The sequence below is a fragment of the Chiloscyllium plagiosum genome, unplaced genomic scaffold (genome assembly GCF_037043375.1).
Source record: "Chiloscyllium plagiosum isolate Xiang-an unplaced genomic scaffold, Cpla_swu_hap1 HiC_scaffold_20, whole genome shotgun sequence".
Taxonomy (NCBI): Eukaryota; Metazoa; Chordata; class Chondrichthyes; order Orectolobiformes; family Hemiscylliidae; genus Chiloscyllium; species Chiloscyllium plagiosum.
The window spans coordinates 33,527,364-33,551,921 of record NW_028270158.1 but is presented as its reverse complement, the minus strand read 5'-3'; the positions used below and the strand labels follow the sequence as shown (position 1 = coordinate 33,551,921).

At 42.6% G+C, this 24,558-nt stretch overlaps 1 protein-coding gene across 3 annotated transcripts in view; it reads right to left on the bottom strand.

Moving 5' to 3' along the window:
* The window catches only part of LOC122560707 (interleukin-21 receptor-like), a 62,865-nt gene that overhangs the window by 14,047 nt on the left and 24,260 nt on the right, over positions 1 to 24,558 (bottom strand). For all 3 annotated transcript variants that reach the window (XM_043711653.2, XM_087997795.1, XM_043711652.2), the window contains 2 exons: positions 18,869 to 18,974; positions 11,520 to 11,604 (listed from right to left, as the gene is read on the bottom strand). In XM_043711653.2, the coding sequence (XP_043567588.1) occupies positions 11,520 to 11,604; positions 18,869 to 18,974 (191 nt within the window). The remainder of the gene's footprint in view (positions 1 to 11,519; positions 11,605 to 18,868; positions 18,975 to 24,558) is intronic.

Genomic DNA, 24,558 nt, shown 5'->3' with positions numbered 1-24,558 from the left:
GCAGAATTGGAATTCTATGCATTGGAAATGACCGGGAAGAGTCCTGGTCCATTAGCTAAATGAGAAAGGTTTTACATCGTTTGGATTTCAGATAGGTCAGGTACTTATACATTCATCTATTTAACGTACTGACTGCTGTCAGGTATCACAAACAATTACTGTTGAAATAAAGAGCCAGATGTGAGTCTTGATCAGTCTAACATTGAAGGGGACAGGAAGTCTATCTCCTTAATCTTCAAGTATCTGAAAATGTATCAGCTTGATGCAGAACCTACTTCAGGCAGAGTTTCCTGTCACTGCAAAAAATACCGGATGTTTTCATTCTCTTTGTCTTAATAAGGTCAACATTTGGCATCTGTGGGCATCAAATTTTTTTTGAACATTCCTTTTGTTCAAAAAACATGTTTGGTGATGCTTTGGTCAGATACATTAGGGACATTTAAGTGACTCTTGGATAGGCACATGGAAGATAGTACAATGAAGGGTATGTAGGTTAGTCTGATCTTAGAGGAAGATAGAAGGTTAGCAAAATAACAAAGGGCCGAAGGGCCTGTACTGTGCTGTACTTTTCTATGTTCTATGTTAACCAATAATCTATTAAGATTCAATGCAGTGTAAGGAATTTTGTGTAGGCAATTGCTGCCCTGCAATAACTTATGGCAGGGGTTGGTTGGGACCTGGCATTGACATTGATACAAAGCTATGGAGATACCTTGGGATGGAAATTGTACGAGATTGCCCTGGAAGAATAGGGAAGATAGGGTGTTCGGTGCGGGGGTGCACCATGTAAAATCTTTGGAATTTGCAAAATTGCAAAAGTGAGTTTTTCCCATTCTACTCTGTATCCAATCTGTTCTGTATGTATCCTGCAAGTGTGTGATGGGACAGGGAGACCCCTGCTCTGTTCAGTCTTATGTATTGAGTGTAAAGGGCAATTTACTCTGTTCAGTCCTATGTATTGCACCATGTTATTTAAAGCCTGTCCATTATCTACAAGTCAGGAGTGTGATGCAATGGATGAATGTAGTTTCACCAATACTTAAGACGCTTGATTTCATCAAGGATGAAGCAGCTCACTTGATTTACAACCCCTCTTTATCTCTACCATCTTTAACATTATTTCTCTCCACCATTGGTGTACAGCAGGTGCAGTGTGTACCATCTACAAAGATAAACTGCAGCAATTCACCATGGCTCCTTTGTCAGTTTCTTCCATACCCATGACCCCTTTTTGCTTATGAGAACAAATAGTAGACGTCTGTGAATACTGCCACCTGATAGTTTCCTTCAATCCATATTCCATTTCAACTTTGAACTATATCACCATTCCTTCACTGTTGCTGGGTCAAACACTTGGGACTGCCTCCTTAACAGGTAGCTGCACCTACATCAGATGGACTGCAGCAGTTTAAGAAGGCAGTGCTGCTCCTCCTTCTCAAATGAATTGAAGGACAGCAGCTACTGGCACTGACATCTTTCAGAAAAATAAAAGACACTTTTCCTGGGAGTATTGATTGGTCAGATTAGAAGGTGTTTTTTGTACTCTAGCAGTTATATATTGGCAGCAGTCTTCAGCCTCCCTGTCTACCCTCTCATTCGATCAATTGCAAACAGTTCTCTAATCAACAACATTCATTGTACTGTATGTCAGCAAATAAGTATCAGTGTGTGGTGAGAGAAGCAGCTGAATAGCAATGGCATGGTTGCAGAGCACCCATGCCATCTGGTGGTGAAACTGAATAGTGTAGGCAGCAGAAACATCACATTTAACTATAGGCCAGCCAGGCAGCTCATGAATCTTTCACTTGTTCTTCGTTCAAGCTCATACTTCTAATATGAATGGAAATTCCTTAATGGATACTGAAATAACTCAATTGAATTTAATTGGAGGAGAACCAATTTCAATGAAGTAAGTATAGATAAATTGGAATCACAGAATGGCAGGGGAACGGAGGAAGTCAGGACTGCAGATGCTGGAGACCAGAGTTGAAAAGTGTGGTGCTGGAAAAGCACAGCAGGCCAGGCAGCATCCAAGGAGCAGGAGAATTGACGTTTCGGGCATAAGCCCTCATTCCTGAAGAAGGGCTTATGCCCGAAACGTCGATTCTCCTGCTCCTCGGATGCTGCCTGGCTTGCTGCGCTTTTCCAGCACCACACTTTTTAATAATGAGCAATGTGCTGCCTTTAAAGAGATCTTCTGTGTACAGTTAACCTACATTCCCACAAAGAGGGAAATGTGAGACAAACAAAGCTGGCGGCGTCTGGATGAAGAAAGGCATAGAGACTAGAGTGAAGCAGAGAAAAGATATGCACAACAGAGCCCAGGTTGAGAATACAAGATAGAACCAGATTAAATACAGAAAGTTCAAATGGAAAGTGAAAAAAATACCAGAAGCATAGAAATCTAGAGTATAAGACGAAACTGGCAGCCATTCCCAAGTCTTCAATGGGCACGCAAACAGTAAAAGTGTGGTAAAAGGAGTGGAACTAATTCTGGGGTTAGAGCACTGATGCATGGAGCAGAGGGCATGGCTGAGATACTAAATGAGTAACTTGCATCTGTCCTTACCAAAGAAGCAGGCCCTCCCAAAGTAATTACAAAAGAAGAAGTAGTTGAGATGGTGGATAAAGATGAGGCTGGCTATATTTAAAGTAAAAGGAAAGAAGTCACCATAGTCCTACCAGACCAAAGGGCTGCTCTCATTAAAGAGAGATGACTGGTGGTGGTTTAACCTGAGGGTCACCATACCTCAAGTCAGAGGAGAAGCTGAGAAGGTAACCTCAGCCAGTGAGGGAATTGAACCCACACAGGTTGGCATCACTGCATTGCAAACCAACCATTCAGCCAATTATGCTAATCAAACAAACTCATTTATGCCATCACTGAAACCACTTATTTCTACTTCCTCAACATCGCCCAATGTGATACACCTCTGTTGTAGCTTATCTGCTACTAAAATGCTCATTCATGCTTTCATTAACTCTAGACTTGATTATTCCAATGCACTCCTGGCGTACTCTATCCTAAGTAAATTTCAGATCATTTTAAATGGTGTTGCCTATGTCCAAACTTCAGCAAACTCCATTCATCTATCATCCCTGTGCATATCAACCAACCCCTAACCAAAAAACTTCTTGATTTTAATACTCATTTTTTTCTCCCCCAAATACCTCCACAGTCTCACCCTTTACTATCTCTAATCTTCTCCAGCACCACAACCCTCTGAGATGTTTGTGCTCCTCTAATTCTAACCTATTGAGCATCCCCGATTTTAGTCAGTCTACCATTGTTGAACTCAATTGTCCAAAACTTTGTAAATTTCTTTCTATTCCTCATTACCTCATTTTGCTCCTTTAAGACTCTCCTTGAAATCTATTTAATTTAGCATTGTTTTGATCATGTGATTTTTAAAAACTTGGCATCAATTATTTTATAATATTCCTTTTAAGCCCCTTTACCAAATTTTGTAATGTTAAGGGCACTATATAAATATAAATAATTGTTTTTGAAGTCACTATTGTTAGATCAGATGCATCAGAGGCACAAAGTCGAGCTGAAAATTGAGGCAGTACTGGATTTTAATCCCCTTGAAGCCAAAGGTTTGGAGAAATGAACATGACTAAATAAAGGCTGTAAAAATGAGCCCAGCATCTCCATGCCAGTTTAACCTCCATAATGGAAAAAATTTAGAAGTTATACTCTGGACAAAATCACTTGGGTAAAGGTGGATTTATTAAGGAAAGCTTGCTCATATTTGTTAAGTGAACTTTATTAGGTTTTTGGATGAGGTAACACTAAGAGTGATAAGGGTGCTGTGGCTAATGTGGTTTTATTAACCTCTAAAAGGTAAAGTGCCAAAAAAAATGGGCTTACAAGCAATGTTGAACCTCATGAAATAAAAGGACAGTGACAGTATGGATATGAAATTGTCTGACTGACAGGAGACAGGAGTGAAGAACAGTTACTTTTCAGATTACAGTGGGTTCCTTCGGGGATCGATAATAGGACCACTGCTTTCCTCAATGTACAGTAAATATCTAGACTTGGATGTGCAATATCAAAAATGACAGATGACACAAAAGTATCATGAACTGTGGGGAGGAAAATGATAGATTTCAAGAGGAGTTAGACAGTTTGGTGGATTAGTGAACATGTAGCAAATTAAATTTAATGCAGAGAAGTGTGAAGTGTTATATTTTGACAGCAAGAACGAGGAGAGGAAATGTAAGAAATGGATACCATTTTAAAAGTGTTGCAGGAGCAGAGAGACCTATGGATATGTGTGTAGAAAACTTGTGAGGGCAGGTTGAGAAAGAGGTTTTAAGGTAAATGGGATCCATGACCTTATAAATAGAGGAAAGAAAGTTAGATTGAATCTTCAAAAACACATTGGTTCTACTTCAGCTGAAGCATTGAATGCAATAATGGACACTGCATTTTAGGAAGGATGTAATGGCATTAGAGAGTTATAGAAAGGATTTGGGGTGGCATGGTGGCTCAGTGGTTAGAACTGCAGCCTCACAGCACCCAGGGATCTGGGTTTGATTCCAGCCTTGGCCGACTGTCTGTGTGGAGTTTGCACATTCTCCTCGTGTCTGTGTGGGTTTTCTCCCACAAGCCAAACATGTGCCAGTTCGGTGAATTGGCTATGCTAATGCATTTGCCGAGAGGTGCGAGGGAGGAGTGAAGGACTTCTGGGAAGGTGAATCTAACGGTTTAAAAACCTTAGTTCAGGCATCAGGGCCTCCATTTTCTGGGAGGAGCGAAGGACTTCTGGGAAGTTTTTAAATGGGTGAGATAAAGATAAGGACAGCTGGTTTACTGTCGGGGGGGGGGGGAAAGGGAACCAACGGTCAGAGCATGGATCCCCTGTGGCCGTTCCCCTCAGCAATAAGTATACCATTTTGGATTCTGCTGGTGGGGACGGCCTACCAGGGGAAAGCCATAGTTGTTAGGTCTCTGGCACTGAGCCTGGCACTGTGGCTCAGAAGGGAAGGAGGGGAAATAGAAAAGCGCTAGTGGTAGGGGACTCATTAGTTAGACGGATTGACAGGAGATTTTGTGGTCAGGAACAGGACTCCCGGAAGGTATGTTGCCTTCCTGGTGCCAGGGTCCGGGATGTTGCTGATCGGGTTTACAAGATTCTGATGGAGGAGTGTGAGCAGCCAGAAATCGTGATACATATTGGCATCAATGATATAGCCAGGAAAGGGATTGAGGATCTGAAAAGTGACTACAGAGAGTTAGGTTGAAAGCTGAAGAGCAGGACAAGTAGAGTAGTGATCTCAGGATTGCTATCGGTGCCACGAGATAGTGAGGTGAGGAACAGTCAGTGAATGCAGCTTAACACATGGCTGCGAGGCTGATGCAGGAGGGAGGGAGGGCTTCAGATACCTTGACCATTGGGATGCCTTCTGGGGAAGGTGGGACCTGAACATGAAGGACAGATTGCACCTGAACTGGAGGGGCATAAATGTCCTGGGTGGGAGATTTGCTTGTGTGATTCAGGAGGGTTTAAACTAGTTTGGGAGGGGTGGTGGAAATCAGAGCCACATGTCTGAGAGGGGGTCAGTTGCAGGCGAGACAGTGACAGGATATATTGAATCTATCAGGAAGGTTTCTCACGCGATGAAACAAAGGGATTGGTTAAAGTGTGTCTGCTTTAATGCAAGGAATGTCCAAAATAAGAGTGACGAACTTAGAGCATGGATCAGTATTTGGGGCTACGATGTTGTGGCCATAACAGAGACGTGAGTTTCACAGGGGCAGGAATGGTTGCTTGATGTTCCAGGGTTTAGAATGTTTAAAAAGAACAGGGAGGGTGGAAAAAGAGGAGGGGGTGTAGCACTGCTAATCAGAGAGTGCATCACAGCTACAGAAACGAAGGTTGTTGAGGAAGGTTTGTGGACAGAGTCAGTATGGGTGGAAGTTAGGAACAGCAAGGGATCAGCCATTGCATTGGGGGTTTTCTACAGACCACCTAATAGCAGTAGAGAGATTGAAAATCTCATAGGCGGGCAGATTCTGGAAAAATGCAAAAGTAGCAGGGTTGTTGTTATGGGTGATTTCAACTTTCCCAATATCGACTGGAACCTCCTAAGTGTAGATGGTTTGGATGGAGCCGTTTTTGTCAGGTGTGTTCAGGAGGGTTTCCTTACTCAGTATGTAGACAGACCGACGAGGGGAGAGGCCATTTTGGATTTGGTGCTCGGCAATGAGCCAGGACAGGTGTCAGATCTCACGGTGGGAGAGCACTTTGGTGAAAGTGATCACAACTGCCTCACATTTAGCACAGCCTTGGAGAGTGAAAGGTGCAGCTACCGAGGGAAGATATTTAGTTGGGGAAAGGAAATTATGATGCTATCAGACAGGAGTTGGGAAGTACAGACTGGGAGCAATTGTTCCACAGAAAGGGCACAGCAGACAGGTGGAGACTATTTAAGGAGCAGTTGTTGCAAGTGATGCACAAATTTGTTCCTCTGAGACAGGTAAGAAGGGGTAAGATTAAGGAACCTTGGATGACGAGAACAGAGGAACTTCTCGTCAAAAGGAAGAAGGCAGCTTATGTAAGGTGGAGGAAGCAAGGACCTAGCACAGCTTTAGAGGATTACAGGCTTGCTAGAAAGGAACTCAGAAATGGACTGAGGAGAGCCAGGAGGGGGCACAAAAAAGGTTTAACAAGAAGGATTAGGGAGAACGCAAAGGCATTTTACTCACACGTGAGGATATAAGAGAATGATCAGGGAGAAGGTAGGGCCGATCAGGGATAGCAGGGGGAGCTTATGCGTGAAGCCCTAAATGAGTTTTTTGCTTTGGTTTTCACTAAGGAAAGGGACCTTGTTGTAAATGAAAACTTAGAGGAGCTGGGATACAGGCTTGACCAGATCAAGATTGATGAAGTTGATGTGCTAGAAATTTTGGAAAACATTAAGATTGATAAGTCCTCAGGGCCAGACCACATTTATCCTAGGCTGCTCCAGGAAGCGAGAAAGGAGGTTGCTAAGCCACTGGTGAGGATCTTTGCCTCCTCACTCTCCACGGGAGTCGTACTGGAGGATTGGAAGGAGGCGAGTGATGTTCCACTTTTCAAGAAGGGTAATAGAGAAATTCTTGGCAATTACAGACCAGTCAGTCTCACATCTGTGGTCAGCAAAGTTGTGGAAAGAATTCTGAGGGATAGGATTTATGACTATTTGCCAAAGCATAGCGTGGTTAAAGGCAGTCAGCATGGCTTTGTGAGGGGCAGGCCATGCCTCACAAATCTCATTGAGTTCTTTGAGGAGGTGTCAAGACAGGTCGATGGTCTAGCAGTGGATGTAGTGTATATGGATTTCAGCAAGGCATTTGATAAGGTTCCCCATGGTAGGCTTGTTCATAAAGTCAGGAAGTATGGGATACAGGGAGACTTTGCTCTCTGGATTCAGAATTGGCTGGCTGATAGAAGGTTGTAGATGAAAAGTATTCTGCCTGGAATACAGTGTTGAGTAGGGTCCCACAGGGCTCTGTTCTTGGGCCTCTGCTCTTTGTAGTTTTTATAAATGACTTGGATGAGGAGGTTGAGGGGTGGGTTAGTAACTTTGCCGATGACACAAAGGTTGGAGGTGCCTTTGATAGTATCGAGGGCTACTGCAGGCTGCAGCGCGATATAGACAGGATGCAGAGCTGAGCTGAGAAATGGCAGATGGAGTTCAACCTGGATAAATGCAAAGTGATGCATTTTGGAAGGTCGAACTCGAATGCTGAATATAGGATTAAAGACAGGATTCTTGGCAGTGTGGAGGAACAGAGTATATAGATCCCTCAAAGTTGCCACCCAAGTGAATAGGGTTGTTAAGAAAGCATATGGTGTTTTGGCTTTCATTAACGGGGGTATTGAGTTTAAGAGCCGCGAGGTTTTGCTGCAGCTCTACAAGTCCCTGGTGAGACCACACTTGGAATATTGTGTCCAGTTCTGGTCACCCTACTATAGGGAAGATGTGGAGGCTTTGGAGAGGGTGAAAAGAGGTTTAACAGGATGCTGCCTGGACTGGAAGGCTTGCCTTATGAAGAAAGGTTGAATAGGCTCGGACTTTTCTCTCTGCAGAGAAGGAGGAAGAGAGGAGACCTGATTGAGATGTACAAAACAATGAGAGGAATAGATAGAGTCAATAGCCAGAGACTTTTCCCAAGGACAGGATTTACTGGTACGAGAAGTCATAGTTTGAAGATATTAGGAGGAAGGTATAAAGGAGACATCAGAGGTAGGTTCTTTACGCAGAGAGTTGTGAATGCATGGAATGTGTTGCCAGCTGAGGTGCTGGAAGCAAAGTCATTAGGGATGTATAAGCGACTGCTGGACATGCACATGGATAGCAGTGAGTTAAGGGGTGCGTAGGTTAAGTTACTATATTTTACATTAGGATTAAGTCTTGGCACAACATTGTGGGCCTAAGGGCCTGTTCTGTGCTGTACTTTTCTATGTTCTATGTTCCAAATTGCCCATAGTGCTCAGGGAAGTGTAGGTTAGGTGCATTAGTCAGGGGTAAATGTCAAGGAATGGGTTTGGGTGGGATACTCTTTGGATGGACGGCAAGGCTTGCTAGGCCGAAGGGCCTGTTTCCACACTGTAGGGATTCTATTCTATTTGCAAGGATGTTTCCAGGGGTGAGATTACATGGATAGATTGGAGAAGCAGGAGAGAAAAGAAGGTTAGAACTGAGATTTGATAGATATATTAAAAGTCATAAGGGATTTAAATTGGGGAGTTGGAGAAACTATTCTCATTGGCAGAAAGGCCTGTGAACTGGAGGTCACCGATGTAATCTGATCGTTTATATTGGCATGAAAACCAATGGCAACATGAGGAAAAGTTGTGTTTTAAATGAAGCGCAAGGTGAGGTATGGTGCCACATTTTGGGAACTGAAGCCCTAGCCTGAAATATACAGGTACACCTGAAAAATAACCAACTGATGCTAGGTTGGACTGTTTTTCATTAGGCATTGGGTCATAAGCAGTTTCAGAGTCCGCTGTCAAAATTGGGAGATGATTAGAAGAGCTGAGAAAGAAATCAGAACTGATTCTAAGGAAGCGTCACTCGATCTGAAATGTTAACTCTGATTTCTCTCCATGGATGCTGCCAGACCAGCTGAGCTTTTCCAGCAATTTCTGTTTTTATGTCTTATTTAAGGTGGTCTCTCCACATGTGGAGTCCATTTCAAGCCCAAACATCTCATAGAATCTCATAGAACCCCTATAGTGTGGAAAGAGGCCCTTTCGCCCAACAAGTCCACACTGACCCTCTGAACAAAATCCCATCCAAACCCATTCTCCTACCCTATAAGTCTACATTTACCCCTGACTAATGCACCTAACCTGCACACCCCTGCACACTCTGGGCAATTTAGCATGGCCAAGTAATTTCTAACCCTGTGTCTCTCTACACTATAGTTAGGTGACAGTGTCACTGGCACTAATTCTCTTCTCTATGTCAGAGCAAATTACTGCAGATGCTGGAAAATACTGAAAACAAAAAATGTTGGAGATCACAGTGGGTCAGGCAGCATCCATGGAGAGAGAGCAAACTAACGTTCCAAGTCTAGACGACTCTTCATCAGAGTTGGCGTGAAGTGTGGAGGGGGCAGCATTTCTGCTAATTGTTGGCTATGTAGACAATAGACAATAGACAATAGGTGCAGGAGTAGGCCATTCAGCCCTTCGAGCCTGCACCGCCATTCAATATAATCATGGCTGATCATTCCTAATAAGTATCCTGTTCCTGCCTTATCTCCATAACCCTTGAACAGTCCATCTTCCGTAGTTACACCGGCACCAATCCCCACCTCTTCCTCCGCTACATTGATGACAACTCGTGCTCCCGCGAGGGGGTTGAGCAGTTCATCAACTTCACCAACACATTCCACCCCGACCTTAAATTCACCTGGACCATCTCTGACATCTCCCTCCCCTTCCTGGACCCCTCCATCTCCGTCAATGACGACCAACTTGGCACTGACACTTTTTACAAACCCACCGACTCCCACAGCTCCCTTCATTACATCTCTTCCCACCCTACCTCCTGCAAAAATGTTATCCCTTATTCCCAATTCCTCCGTCTCTGCCGTATCTGCTCCGAGGAGAACCTGTTTCACCACAGAACACACCAGATGGCCTCCTTCTTTAGAGACCGCAATTTCCCTTCCCACGTGGTTGAAGATGCCCTCCAATGCATCTCACCCACATCCTGGAACTCCGCCCTCAAACCCCACCCCTCTAACTGTAACAAGGACAGAACCCACCTGGTCCTCACCTTCCACCCCACCAACCTTCGCATAAACCGCATCATCCGCCAACATTTCTGTCACCTCCAAATGGACCCCACCACCAGGGATGTATATCCCTCCCCACCCCTTTCCGCTTTCCGCAAAAACTGTTCCCTCTGTGACTACCTGGTCAGGTCCATGCGCCCCCATCAACTCACCCTCCCCTCCTGGCACCTTTTGCCACCGCATCATTTGCAAAACCTGCGCCCACACCTCCTCCTTCACCTCCATCCAAGTCCCCAAAGGAGCCTTCCACATCCATCAAAGTTTCACCTGCACATCCACCAATATAATTTATTGTATCCGTTGCACCCGATGCGGTCTCCTCTACATTGGGGAGACCAGATGCCTCCTAGCAGAGCGCTTTAGGGAACATCTTCGGGACACCCGCACCAATCAACCCCATCACCCTGTGGCCTAACATTTCAACTCCCCCTCCCACTCGGCCGAGGACATGCAGGTTCTGGGCCTCCTCCACCACCACTCCCTCGCTACCCAACACCTGGAGAAAGAATGCCTCATCGTCTGCCCGAGAGCATCAATGTGGACTTCACCAGTTTCCTCATTTCCCCTCCCCCCACCTTACCCCAGTTCCAACCTTCCAGCTCTGTACCATCCTCATGACCTGTCCTACCTGCCAATCTTCCTTCCCACCTATCCACTCCACCCTCCTCTCTGACCTATCACCTTCATCCCCACCCCATCCACCCATTGTACTCTTGACTACCTTCTCCCCAGCCCCCACACCCTCCCATTTATCTCTCCACCCCAGAGGCTCCCTGCCTTCATTCCTGAAGGGTTTTTGCCCGAAATGTCAATTTTCCTGCTCCTTGGATGCTGCTTGACCTACTCTGCATTTCCAGCACCCTCTAATCTCGACTCAGATTTCCAGCATCTGCAGTCCTCACTTTTGCCTAGCACCTATGCTATAGTCAGGGTGTGGGGCAGGTGGGGAGTACTGGGGGAGAAAGGATGGTGCAGATGAAGTGATTGGAATGTGAGAATGGCAGAACAATGGTGTGTCTAACTGCCAGACTGGAAAGAACAGATAGTCACACTAGAGTAGGCGGTGGGGGGGGGATGTGGGAGAGGACATGGTGACAGGGAATACAATCAGTAAAGCTAAAAAAGAAAGGGAAGGAATTGGGATATGTCACTGTATACCACATTTATATTTAAATTTTACTGCTATTTTAATTTGCAAAGAAAAATTCATTACCGTGAAATTTCCTCCATGATCCTTAAATAGTGGTTGAAAAAATGGAGCTGGATTGGGAGGCATCACCCACACTGTCTTCCACAGTCTGTAACAAAACAAGGTGAATTAGTGAGTGAGAGGGAGGTGGAGTCAGGCTCAAATACAACCACATAGCCAATGCAGCCGTCATTGTTTTGTATATTGAAGACTGCATCCCACCAGGCTGCCATACACACATGTACCTATACAAGAAAGCTAAGGGTATTATGATTGTTTTAACAGCGCATGCCATTCTGAATTTGATGTTCAGGCAACACCTGGAGAATGAATGCCTCATCTCCCGCATTGGGACCCTGCAACCACACAGGATCAATGTGGATTTCACCAGTTTCCTCATTTCCCCTCCCCCCTACCTTATCCCAGTTCGAAGCCTCCAACTCGGCATTGCCCTCTTGATCTGTCCATCATCTTTCCCATCCATCCGCTCCACCATCCTCTCTGCCCTATCACCTCCCCTACCTTCATTAACCTAAAGCACTCTCAGCTACCATCCCCCCTCTATTAATCTCTCAGCCCCCTAGGCCCACAAGTCTCATTCCTGATGAAGGGCTTCTGCCCAAAACGTTGATTCTCCTATTCCTTGGATGCTGCCTGATCTGGTGTGCTTTTCCAGCACCAGACTCTCGACTTTGATTTTCAGATGTTGAGTGAATGCATGGAAGATCTGATAGCTCCATAAATGTCCGGCCTTTCCTCTTTATCTATTCAAAACTATCTAATCCATGGGGTCTCAGCACTGACCCAGTGGCAGATATTTACATCAGTCATTCCTTCATTGAGGTTGTGGGTACTGAGAGTGATGTGGGAACCTGGGAACAGTTTCATTAGATGTTGTAACAGGTCTCAGCAATCTCTAACCCTGATGTAATTGCTCTCCACAACTCTTTCACTCTTTACTTTGCTTGGTATGCATTCAATTCTCAAGTACAGTGGAGAGAGGGTGGACTATCATGCATTTATCTAGAATTCAACACCAGTTGAGAAAACATAGGATTCAGAATTTATGCAAATAGGTAAGTGGACCCTATCCTTGGCGTCCCATGTAACATGCACAGCTACCTCAGTAATGCATCTCACTACTGTAATTATGCTCATGTTTAAAGTGAGGTTTGACCCTATAGCCTTGAGTCAGAGGTACCAAGTGCATAAGCTTTCATAGGGAGATATTGAATTTTTCAGCCTTCCATGTCCTCACTGGCTTTTTTCTCGAGCAATCAGAACTAATTTCATTGCCATGCCCTCTCCCCATTGTCAGTAAGTTGTTTGGCTGCAAAGAGGAAATTTCAAAGGGACATAGACTGAGAACTGAAAAAGCTATGGCAGGTGGAATTCAATGTTGGGAAGTGTGAGGTAATCCACTGAAATTTAGGAAGTTAAATTCAAATAGATTCTTAATAACAAGAAAATAGAAACTGTGTCATAAAAAAGGTGTTTGATGTCCAGATATTTAAATTACAAAAGGCTTATGCATAAATACAGTCATCAAAACAATACTAAAAGCCTTTGTCACAAGTTTTGGAATTAAAAAAGGGACATTGTGATGCTTCAATTGTATAAAACCTTTGTTTGACATAGCTGGAATATTGCATTCAGCTCTGAGCACGGCAACTCAGTAACGATATATTGATCTTGAAGGAGTGCAGCACATACTAATCAAAAAAACCCCACAAGGACAAGAGCAGCAGATACATGGAAACACCATCACATACAAGATCTCATCAAAGCCACACACCATCCTGCCTTGGAACGAGATCATTGGTCTTTACTGTCAAAATCCTAGAACTCTCTTCTTCCCAGCGCTGTGGGTATTCTTAAATCCACAAGACTCAATCTTCTCAAGGCAGCAGGACACCACGACAAATTCTAGGGTAATTATGGATTAGTAGTAAATACTGATTCCTGCATCCCATAAATTAATTTAAAGTTATAATTCAAGGATAGGAGTCAGTTTAAAGTGAGTGCCAGTACAATCCAAGAGAACGGCTGATAAATGGCCGGTTTGAAGTTGATGCCACAGCTGCATATTTTTATTTTTAGAGACTGAGTGTACCCTGCTTGCATTTTTATATTTTTAGCTAAACTGACAAGCAGCTTCCTGAGGAAATGTGATTGAGTAAAAGCGAGAGAAGGCAGTAAATGACAACAGCCAAGTCAGCCCAGCAGAATGTCTCTGGCATAAAGATGGCTATGCAGTCTCTGTATATTTTTCCACATTATGGAATATATCCACAGTCTTCCAAAGACCCACACAACCTGATTTTAGATCATTAGTTCCTCTAAACAGTGATTTTCATTATGTTGATGTAGTACAGAGCCATGCACAACAGGACTAAACCCAAAATCTACGTGATGTTAGTTCCTCTAAACTGCAGCAGAAGTCAGGGTCTAACAATGGCTTCAGTTCCCCAAGAATCAGCAAGAAACTAACTGCTTATACCTAACTAGTTTCTGGTCCTAATCATTTCATTTGTCCCTGTTGGAATTTGTGCATCTTTCTTCAAAGATTTGAATGAGTTTTGTACTGGTTTGGCCTGTAAAGCTCCCACGGTAAAATATCCTGCCAACAGTGGCTGTTAGGATCACACATGGGGAACAGAAGGGATTTAATTTGTTGACACCTTTCACAATGGGAGGTAATGGGAAAGTGTTTAATCTACTGGAATTCTGGACAATATGAACAAAGAAGGGCTTAGTCAATTGGAATTCTATACAATGGATGTGAATTGGTAAGGCTATTGAGATCTGCTGAAAACTATGGAGATTCTGGTTTGATTTGTTTATTGAGATTGAACATCATGATACCCCCCTGACTGTTTTTCATTCTGTACAATTTTGGAATACTGTGTACAATTCTCGTCTCCTGTTAAACTTGAAAGGGTTCAGAAAAGATTTAAAAGGATGTTGCCAGAGTTGGAGGGTTTAAGCTACAGGGAGAGACTGAATTGGCTGGTGCTATTTTCCCTGGAGTGTCAGGCTGAGGGGTGACCTAATAGAGGTTTATAAAATTATGAGGGGCGTGAATAGTATAAATAAACAAGGTATTGTCCCCAGGGTGTGGGAGTCCTAGATCAGAGGGCATAGGTTTAATGTGAGAGGGGAAAGGTTCAAAAGGGACCTATGGGGCAACATTTTCATGCAGAAAGTAGTGTGTATAATGAATGAGCTGCCAGAGGAAGTGGTGGAGGCTTGGTATATGAATCTGGGTATCTGGGTATATGAATAGGGAGGGTTTGGAGGGATATGGACACATGCTGACAAATGGCACTAGATTTATTTAGGATATCTGGTTGGCACGGACGAGTTGGACCGAAGGGCCTGTTTCCATGCTGTACATCTCTACGACTCTGTGAATGAACAGACTTTTATTAGATAATGGATTAACAAATCTATGTGAAGTTGCCAATCCTGATGTGTACAAACAATCCAGTAGGTATAAACAATCATTGGATAGTGATCAGAACTGGGAATGTGTTAGACATTGGGGAGAATGAATTAACAAATTGTTTGAATAGAGCGATAGACTTCCCGATATACAAACAGAATGCTTGGAAGTGTCCTGAGAGGAACGTATGGCCTTGTGTTGTTCCCTAAATTGCTATTTAAAAAAAGTATATGACAGTAATGACATCAGTCATAAGTAACTTGGATTGTAACTTATGGGTTAGAGTAATAAAAATAGCAGATGTAGAGCTCTGAAAAAATACCAATTGATGAAGTCCATTTTTTAAAAGTTTTTTAAGAGTTACATCAGAAGATCTTGGTTTAGGGAAATAATTGGAGTAAACAATTACAACTGTTTTCACATGAATAGACTTTCTTTAAAAATTTGGGAATAGGTACATTGAGGTATTTTCTTTGTCATGCACCTTTTAATTTGACCAAATTATGCTGTTTCATGGAGCATGTCTTTCATTAATTCAATGGGCTGATAAGATAGAACTTGAGTTCATCATTCAAAGTCTGATCACGCACAACACAACAAAGTGGCTTGTAATCACACAAAAATATTGTTGTAAACTGTAGAGGGAAGGAAACTGACTGCTAAATTGTACTTTTATTTCTCGTTCTAACTCAAGGATCCTGAGGCATAAGATCTGATAACGCAGCACAAAAATCCCACAAGAATTAACCATTCCATGTCTGAGTCTGACTACGTAGTCAGAATGATGCTGTCCTGTTGGGGAGAGGACATATCCTAGGGATGATAATGATGTAGCCTGGGACATTGTCTGTAAGTTATGTTTCTATGAGAATGATTGTCTCAGACTGTGCTTGACTCATCTGTGGGACAGCTAATTTCATACAATAAAATCATGACTAATATGATTGTAATCTCAAATCTGTATTCCAGATAATCTTTCAGTCCCTGTTTAACAAGAACCTATCTCTCATGGCATTAAAATTACTGAAGGACTCTGCTACCCTCAGTTTTTCAGGACAGTCTTCCAAAGACTCTTAGTTCTTACAGAAAATCATTTATTCTCATCTTTCTCATCTCATCTATGTTTCTCATCTCTGTTTTAAATGGATGACCCCTGATTTTTAAAGAAGGACCCTGAGTTCTAAGTTATCCCATAACAGGAACAATCTTCGCCACATCTACTTGTGAAGACTTGTATGTTTCAATCAAGTCATCTCTTATTCTTATAAGCCTAGACTTCCCTATCTTTCCTCATATGGTATCCCTTCAATTCAAATATTTATGTAGTAAACCACTCTGAAATGCCTCCAAAGCATATCCATCCTTCTGTAAATAAGCTGACCAATACCATGTACAGTACTCCAGATATAGTCTGCCCTAGTTTTGTATTTAATTCCCCTCATGATAAATGACAATATTCTAATAGCTTTACCAGTTTTTTATTAAGATAGGATTAGGTTTGACAGGATTAGGTTTGACAGCATTAGGTTTGACAGGATTAGGTTTGATAGGATTAGGATTGACAGGATTAGGTTTGACAGGATTAGGTTTGACAGGATTAGGATTGACAGGATTAGGTTTGACAGGATTAGGATTGACAGGATTAGGTTTGACAGGATTAGGTTTGACAGGATTCGGTTTGACAGGATTAGGTTTGACAGGATTAGGTTTGATAGGATTCGGTTTGACAGGATTAGGTTTGATAGGATTAGGTTTGACAGGATTAGGTTTGATAGGATTAGGTTTGATAGGATTAGGTTTGACAGGATTCGGTTTGACAGGATTCGGTGTGATAGGATTAGGTTTGATAGGATTAGGTTTGACAGGATTAGGTTTGACAGGATTAGGTTTGATAGGATTAGGTTTGACAGGATTCTGTTTGACAGGATTAGGTTTGATAGGATTAGGTTTGATAGGATTAGGATTGATACGATTAGGTTTGATAGGATTAGGTTTGATAGGATTAGGTTTGACAGGATTAGGTTTGATAGGATTAGGATTGATAGGATTAGGTTTGACAGGGTTAGGTTTGACAGGATTCAGTTTGATAGGATTAGGTTTGATAGGATTAGGTTTGATAGGATTAGGTTTGACAGGGTTAGGTTTGACAGGATTCGGTTTGACAGGATTAGGTTTGATAGGATTAGGTTTGATAGGATTAGGATTGATACGATTAGGTTTGATAGGATTAGGTTTGACAGGGTTAGGTTTGACAGGATTAGGTTTGATAGGATTAGGTTTGACAGGGTTAGGTTTGACAGGATTAGGTTTGATAGGATTAGGTTTGACAGGATTAGGTTTGATAGGATTAGGTTTGATAGGATTAGGTTTGATAGGATTAGGATTGATAGGATTAGGTTTGATAGGATTCGGTTTGACACGATTCGGTTTGACAGGATTAGGTTTGACAGGATTAGGTTTGATAGGATTAGATTTGATAGGATTCGGTTTGACAGGATTCGGTTTGACAGGATTAGGTTTGACAGGGTTAGGTTTGACAGGATTCGGTTTGACAGGATTAGGTTTGATAGGATTAGGTTTGATAGGATTAGGATTGATAGGATTAGGTTTGATAGGATTAGGTTTGAGAGGGTTAGGTTTGACAGGATTAGGTTTGATAGGATTAGGTTTGATAGGATTAGGTTTGATAGGATTAGGTTTGACAGGGTTAGGTTTGAGAGGGTTAGGTTTGACAGGATTAGGTTTGATAGGATTAGGATTGATAGGATTAGGTTTGACAGGATTAGGTTTGACAGGATTAGGTTTGATAGGATTAGGTTTGATAGGATTAGGTTTGATAGGATTAGGTTTGATAGGATTAGGTTTGACAGGGTTAGGTTTGAGAGGGTTAGGTTTGACAGGATTAGGTTTGATAGGATTAGGTTTGATAGGATTAGGTTTGACAGGATTAGGTTTGACAGGGTTAGGTTTGACATTAGAACAAAACAAAGAACTACTGATGCAGGAAATCTGAAACAAAAACAGAAATTGCAGGAAAAACTCAACAGGTTTAGCAGAATTCGTGGAGAGAAAATAGAGTTAATGTTGAACCACTTCTGAAAGAAGATCACTGGACTCAAAATTTTCACTCTGGTTTCTCTCTACAGCCGCTGTCAGACCTGTTGAGTTTCTCCAGCAATTTGTGTTCCGTTTGTCATTGTTGTTGCTAGTGTCATGCTCAATGCTAGTGATCTGACAGATTTTATTCCTTTTCATAGCTTTCATAGCTGTTTGGTACAACTGAGTGGTTTGCTAGACTATTTCAGATGGCAGTAAAGAGTCAACCATGTTACTCTAGATCTGAAGTCACATGTAGGCCAGAGCAGATAAGGATGGCAGATTAAAGAAGCATAGAGGATTTAGGAGAAACTACTGGAACTGGTGCATAAGGAAGAGTAGGAGAAAGTTTAGGATAGAGCTGGAGAGAATTTAAGAGAAAGAAGGATTGAAGGGCACCAGAGAGTGAGGGTGCAAGAGAGAAAGAGAGCAAGAGCTCAGGCACGAGAAAGAGCGAGGGCAAGGGTGTGTTAGAGTGATGGCATAATGGAGTGTGAGGGCATGAGAGAGAATGAGGGCATGAGAGAGAGACTGAGGGTATGAAAGACAGCGAGGGCATGAGAGTGTGAGGACATGAGAGAGCAAGGACGTGAGAGGGAGAGTGTGCAAGGGCATGAGAGAGTGAGCGAGTTTATGGGAATGCGGGCATGAGAGAGCATAAGTGTTGCTGAGTGTCCATTGTGTGATATTCACAAAAAATGAAGTAGCATAGGTTTCTTGGATGTACATCATGAACGTACCATCATTCCAGTGTTGCCCCTAGTAAATAGGCTATGTGGATCGTAATAGAACAAGAGCACATGACGAGAGAAGGCATTGTCAATGGTCTTACCTTTGAGGTACATTAAACTTCAGCACTGCCACAAGAAGAACCATTGTAGGGATGAGGCCACAGATAATTGGAAGCCATTGTACCTGAAGAGGTGTCTTGCACTGTGCTAAAGAACACAATAAAAATCTAGATTATTAAATTAATAGTGGCTTTTCCAAATTTTAAACCAAGTGTGTAGTTTTAGATGAGTTTTCTCTCTTGAAAGCTTGTACCCAGATCCAAGTCTACGCCAACATTACATTAGCTGTACATATATACTCTGATATATGTACAGGAGCAAAGCAGAAAAAGCTATGAATACTCAGCTGGTCTGGAAGTGCCTGTGAATAGAGAACTAGAATTAACATTCCAAGTCAATAGCTTTTCATCAGAACTTGGAAAGCTTTGGGATGTAACAGATTTTAGGCAAGATAGGGAGAGAGGGACAAACTGGCAGGTGGAAGGTGGAAGGCAGGAAAGACTGAATGACAGAATAAGTGATAGTGCAGAGCAAGAGAACACGATAATGTGTTTTTTAATTAATTCACGGTACTTGAGCATCACGGGGCGGCACGGTGGCTCAGTGGTTAGCACTGCTGCCTCACAGCACCAAGATCCCAGGTTCGATTCCAGCCTTGGGCAACTGCCTATGTGGAGTTTGCACATTCTCCCTGTGTCTGCGTGGGTTTCCTCCGGGTGCTCCAGTTTCCTCCCACAGTCCAAAGATGTGCAAGTCAGGTGAATTGGCCATGCTAAATTGCCCATAGTGTTAGGTGTCAGAGGGTAATGGGTCTGGTGGGTTCCTCTTCGTAGGGTCGGTGTGGACTTGTTGGACCAAAGGGCCTGTTTCCACACTGTAAGGAATCTAATCTAATCATCGTTGGCTGGCCAGCATTTATTGCTCATCCCTACTCTTACCATAGAAAACATCCTGTACGGATGCATCAAATGAACACAGCCCGCCGATTTCTCAGCAACAAACTCCAACAAGCAGACAAATCACATCCAGAAACCCTAGCCACTCTCCCCTACGTCAAAGACATCTCGGAAATGACTGCCAGACTAGTCAGACCCCTTGGCATCATGGTAGCCCACAAACCCACCAACACACTAAAACAGTAGCTAATGAACTTGAAAGACCCTATACAGACAACAAGCAAAACTAATGTCATTTACAAAATACCTTGCAAAAACTGTAACAAACACTACATTGGATAAATAGGCAGAAAATTAGCCACCAGGATACATGAACACTAACTAGCCACAAAAAGACATGACCCACATACAGATGAGGAAGGACACCACTTCGACTGGGACAACACATCCAATCTAGGACAAGCCAAACAGAGATAGGCATAAGAATTTCTAGAAGCATGGCATTCCAACCGAAACTCTATCAACAAACACAATGATATCACCAACCCAGGGAAACCTAAATACATAAATAGAAAGTGGGCCATGCCACCAGTGTGTCATCCAGGGGCTCACTGATGATGTTACCTAGTATGGTGACGAAACATCTAAAAATGAATCCTCCAGCTCAGCAAGCAAACCTACATCCAGGACGCATTCAAAGTGTGTTTTGGCAACTGCTGTTCCCAAGACTGCAAGAAACTACAGAGAGTCATGAACACAGTCCAGTCCATCATGCAAACCAGTGTGATCTATACTGCCCGCTGTCTCGAGAAAGCAGCCAACATAATCAAAACCCCGCCCACCCTGAAACTCTTTTCAATTGGCTAGAAGTTGTAAAGATTTGCATACATGTGTGAATATCTTTATGAACAGCTTCTTTCCCACTGTATTAGATTTCTGAATGGACTTCTCAAATTCTAAATTTAATGTTGATCTTGCTCTCTGTGCACCTTCTCTGCAGCTGTAACTTGTATTATTCGCTCTGTTCTATCACCCTAATGCACTTTATATTGTTTTATCTGCGTGCATTACATGCAAAACAAAACTCTTCACTGTACCTAAGTACATGTGACAATAATAAATCAAAAGGTTGGTGTTGAGCAGCCTTCTTGAACTGCTGCAGTCCACCAGTGCAAATATCTGTCACTACATATCTGTTGACCTGTTTTTCAACTTCATTTGGCAATTCATTTTAGCCAGGTTTGCTCTAATGTCCTTATAATTGCCTTATTTAAATTTAAAAAAAATAATATTGGATCCACGACTCTCTCCCTCAAAGCAAATACAAACTGCTATCATGCAATAGTCACCGCTACATGGGGCACCTTCACTATCAGATCATTAATTGTTCCCATCTCATTGCACAATATCAGGTCTTGAAAAAGCTTGCTTCTAGTTGTTTCCAGACATGCTGTTCTAAGAAATTATTCCAAAAATATTCTATGAACTCCTCTGGTCGGCTACTTCTCCCATCTAACTTTTCCATTCTATATGTGGATTAAAATCCGACATGATCATTGCTTTGCTTTTTAACAAGCTACCACAATTTCTTCCTTTTATCTCCACACTACTATGTGGTTGTCTTGGGGGGGGGGGTTTGCTGTGCACAATTCCAGCCAGTGACTTCTGCATTTGTCATTTTAAAAAAAATCTCTACCTGAATTATTTCTACATCCTTGTTTTCTGAACTTGGATCATTTCTGTCAATTGTGCTAATACCATAATTAACAAACAGAGCCACCTCTCCACCTTTTCCTAGACACTTGTCTTTCTCAAAGGTCTTGTATCTTTAATATTGAGGGACAAATATATGTCATCCTGCAGCCATGTTTCTATTATGGCTACCAGTTTGCACTTAATAATTTCTATTTATTAGTTTCCTTTTGAATGCAATGCATACATGTCCAGTCTTCAGTTTTATTGTTTTGTAACCTCTAGCTTTATCTATTGATTTGCTCTGGGACTTGTATTCCCTATTTGTTCTTGTCATAGTTTGTTTATCATTTTCCATATTTATGCCATCCTCTTTTGCCTTGTCTTTACACCACGATTTGCCACAATCCTTTACTCTTGCCAAATTTGATCCTTTACCCCAACTGTTTAGTTTAAAAGCTGCTCTACTTCCCTATTTACACAGATAACAAGAACCCCAACCCCAGCACAATTCAGGTGAAGACTGTCCCAATGGTACAAATCCCAAATTCCCCAGTACCACATGAACTGGAACTCACTTCCCTCACATCAATCTTTCCGCCATATGTTTGTCTCTCTCACAAAAACAGAAATTTCTAGAAAAACGCAGTAAGTCTGGTACCATCTGTGGAGAGGAAGCAGAGTTAACCTTTCGAGTCCAGTGACCCTTCTTCTCAACTGATGGTAGCTGGGAAAAGGTTGGGTTTTTTTGATAAATACAACCTTTTCCTAGCTACTATTGGTTCTGAAGAAGGTTCACTGGACCTGAGATGTTAACTCTGCTTCCTCTGCACAGGGGTTACCAGACCTGTTGAATTATTCCAGCAATTTCTGTTCTTGTTTCTGAATTCCAGCATCCACAGTTTTTTCCGGTTTTTCGTCTCTAATTTGATTTGCCTGCACCAATTTGCCTTTTCCTCAAGTAATAATAATCCAAGATTAGATTCCCTATGGTGCGGAAACAGGCCCTTCGGCCCAATAAGTCCACACCGACCCTCCGAAGAGCAATCACCAAGACTCATTCACCTACTCCTTACTAATGTACCTGTCACTATGGGCAATTTAGCATGGCCAATTCACCTGACCTGCACATCTTTGGACTGTGGGAGGAAACAGGAGCACCAGGAGGAAACCCACGCAGACACTGGGAGAATGTGTAAGCTCCACGCAGACAGTTGCCCGAGGCTGGAATCGAACCTGGTTCCCTGGCACTGCGAGGCAGCAGTGCTAACCACTGAGCCACTGTGATTATGACCTTTAAGATTCTGCTTTTTAATTTGATGCCTAGCTTATCATACTGACAACATAGAAACTCCTTCTTTGTCCTACCCATGCCATTGTCCGACTGACATGAGCAACAACTGGATCCTTTCCCTTCCACTACAAGCTTCTCGCAGCCCCGAACCCTGGTACCAGACTGACAACACAGCTATGCGGATTCATACTCTTTGCTGCATAGAATGGTGTCAATCACTCTGCCTAGACTTTCCTTTATTATTACTACATTCCTTTTTAACTCCTTCCATTTCAACGGTTTCATATAACATGCTGCCATGGGTAGTTAGCTTATCTACCTTGTAGTCCTCACTCTCATACAGACCAGTTGAAAGAACCTGAAACCTGTTAAATAATTGCAAAGGCTCCTTCACTCTTGTTTCTGGATACCCTCACCTGCTTTGCTCACAGTCACACTCTTCTGTAGCTGAACTCCACCCAATCCCAGTCAAAAGACCCTGTCCCAAGACTACTTCCTGGAACAAGGCATCAAGGAAATGTTCTCACTCTCTGCAAACATCACAGTGCCTGCAGTTCAACTTCCCACTTGGTAACTCAGGGCTAATGCTACTCGATCTTACTGCAGACAGGTCTGTCCTGGCTAAAACTGGCGTCCAGGAGTTCCCATATGTTGCTGTGATACTTCATTTTCTTCCTTAAGTCTCCCTCTCACATGTGCAGACATCCATCCACTTTATGTCCTATTGTTGAGATTTCATTACTACCGCAAAATCATGAAGATGGATTTCAGCCATAAGCAGAGTGGTGCAATACATTTGAGAGAAGAAACAAAGTAAAGGCACACACAAAAACTGTTGGTTCCAAGAAGATGGAGGAGCATGCAGAGGCAGGTTAAAACATAATCAAGGACTACAAGATACTTTCCTGACTGAATCATAACAGCAGGAAGTATATATAGAAGATTAGTTTGTCTATACCTCAGAGTACTGTGTGTAGTTCTGAACACCACAGTACAGGAGAGATGTGAGGGTCCAAGAGGTGTACAAAGGATGTTATTAAAATGCAATATTTTAGCAAAGCTTGGTGGAAGATGCCTCTTGCATTCCACCGTGTCATAGATTTTTTTTCTTTTGTCCTTTCCTCCCCTTCTCCCTTTCCCTGCATTGCTTATAACAATTGCTTTTCAGAAAACGCCCAATTCTGATGTCAGGGCATCAACCTAAAGATCAACTCTGTTTTTCTGTCAACAGATATTGTCAGACTTGCTGAGAATTTCCAGCATTCTCTGTTTTTATTATGCTCTCTTACTTGGCCTGAGTAACTGTGAGAAAAACAACCTGCCCTTGCTCAGTATTTAGACATTTGTAAATCTTGGCAGGCTTAGAACTGGGAGAAGGTGGTGATACGAGTGTTCCATTGACTATGATGGGCATTACAGCTGTCCAAAAGCCAGTAGAAAATCACTGCTTAGGTTTATACATGAATGATGCATGCTTGGATGTGGATTTGGCAATTGTGTCAGAATTTTCAGTAATTTCAGCACCAAGATGGAAATGGAGGATAGATCAAGGCTCCTGTACAAGGCTGTCATCAGTCAAGGAGGTCTAATTAACTTCTGCACTTATTGACATTCCTATAATGCACTGCTGACACTTAGAATGGACACTTGATGCTGGAGGAGCCAGCGGAACTGAAAAACCAAAGCAATTGACAACCCTCAAGAACAGAGGGGAATTGGGAAGGAGGGGAATAAGGTTAACATGTCCCAGTGAAAAGTGATTGATGTCTTGAGAGCTTATGTGGGTTGTATACAACAGGAACCAGAATTTTATCAGTCGTGACAGAAATAACTTCAAATCACAGTATTA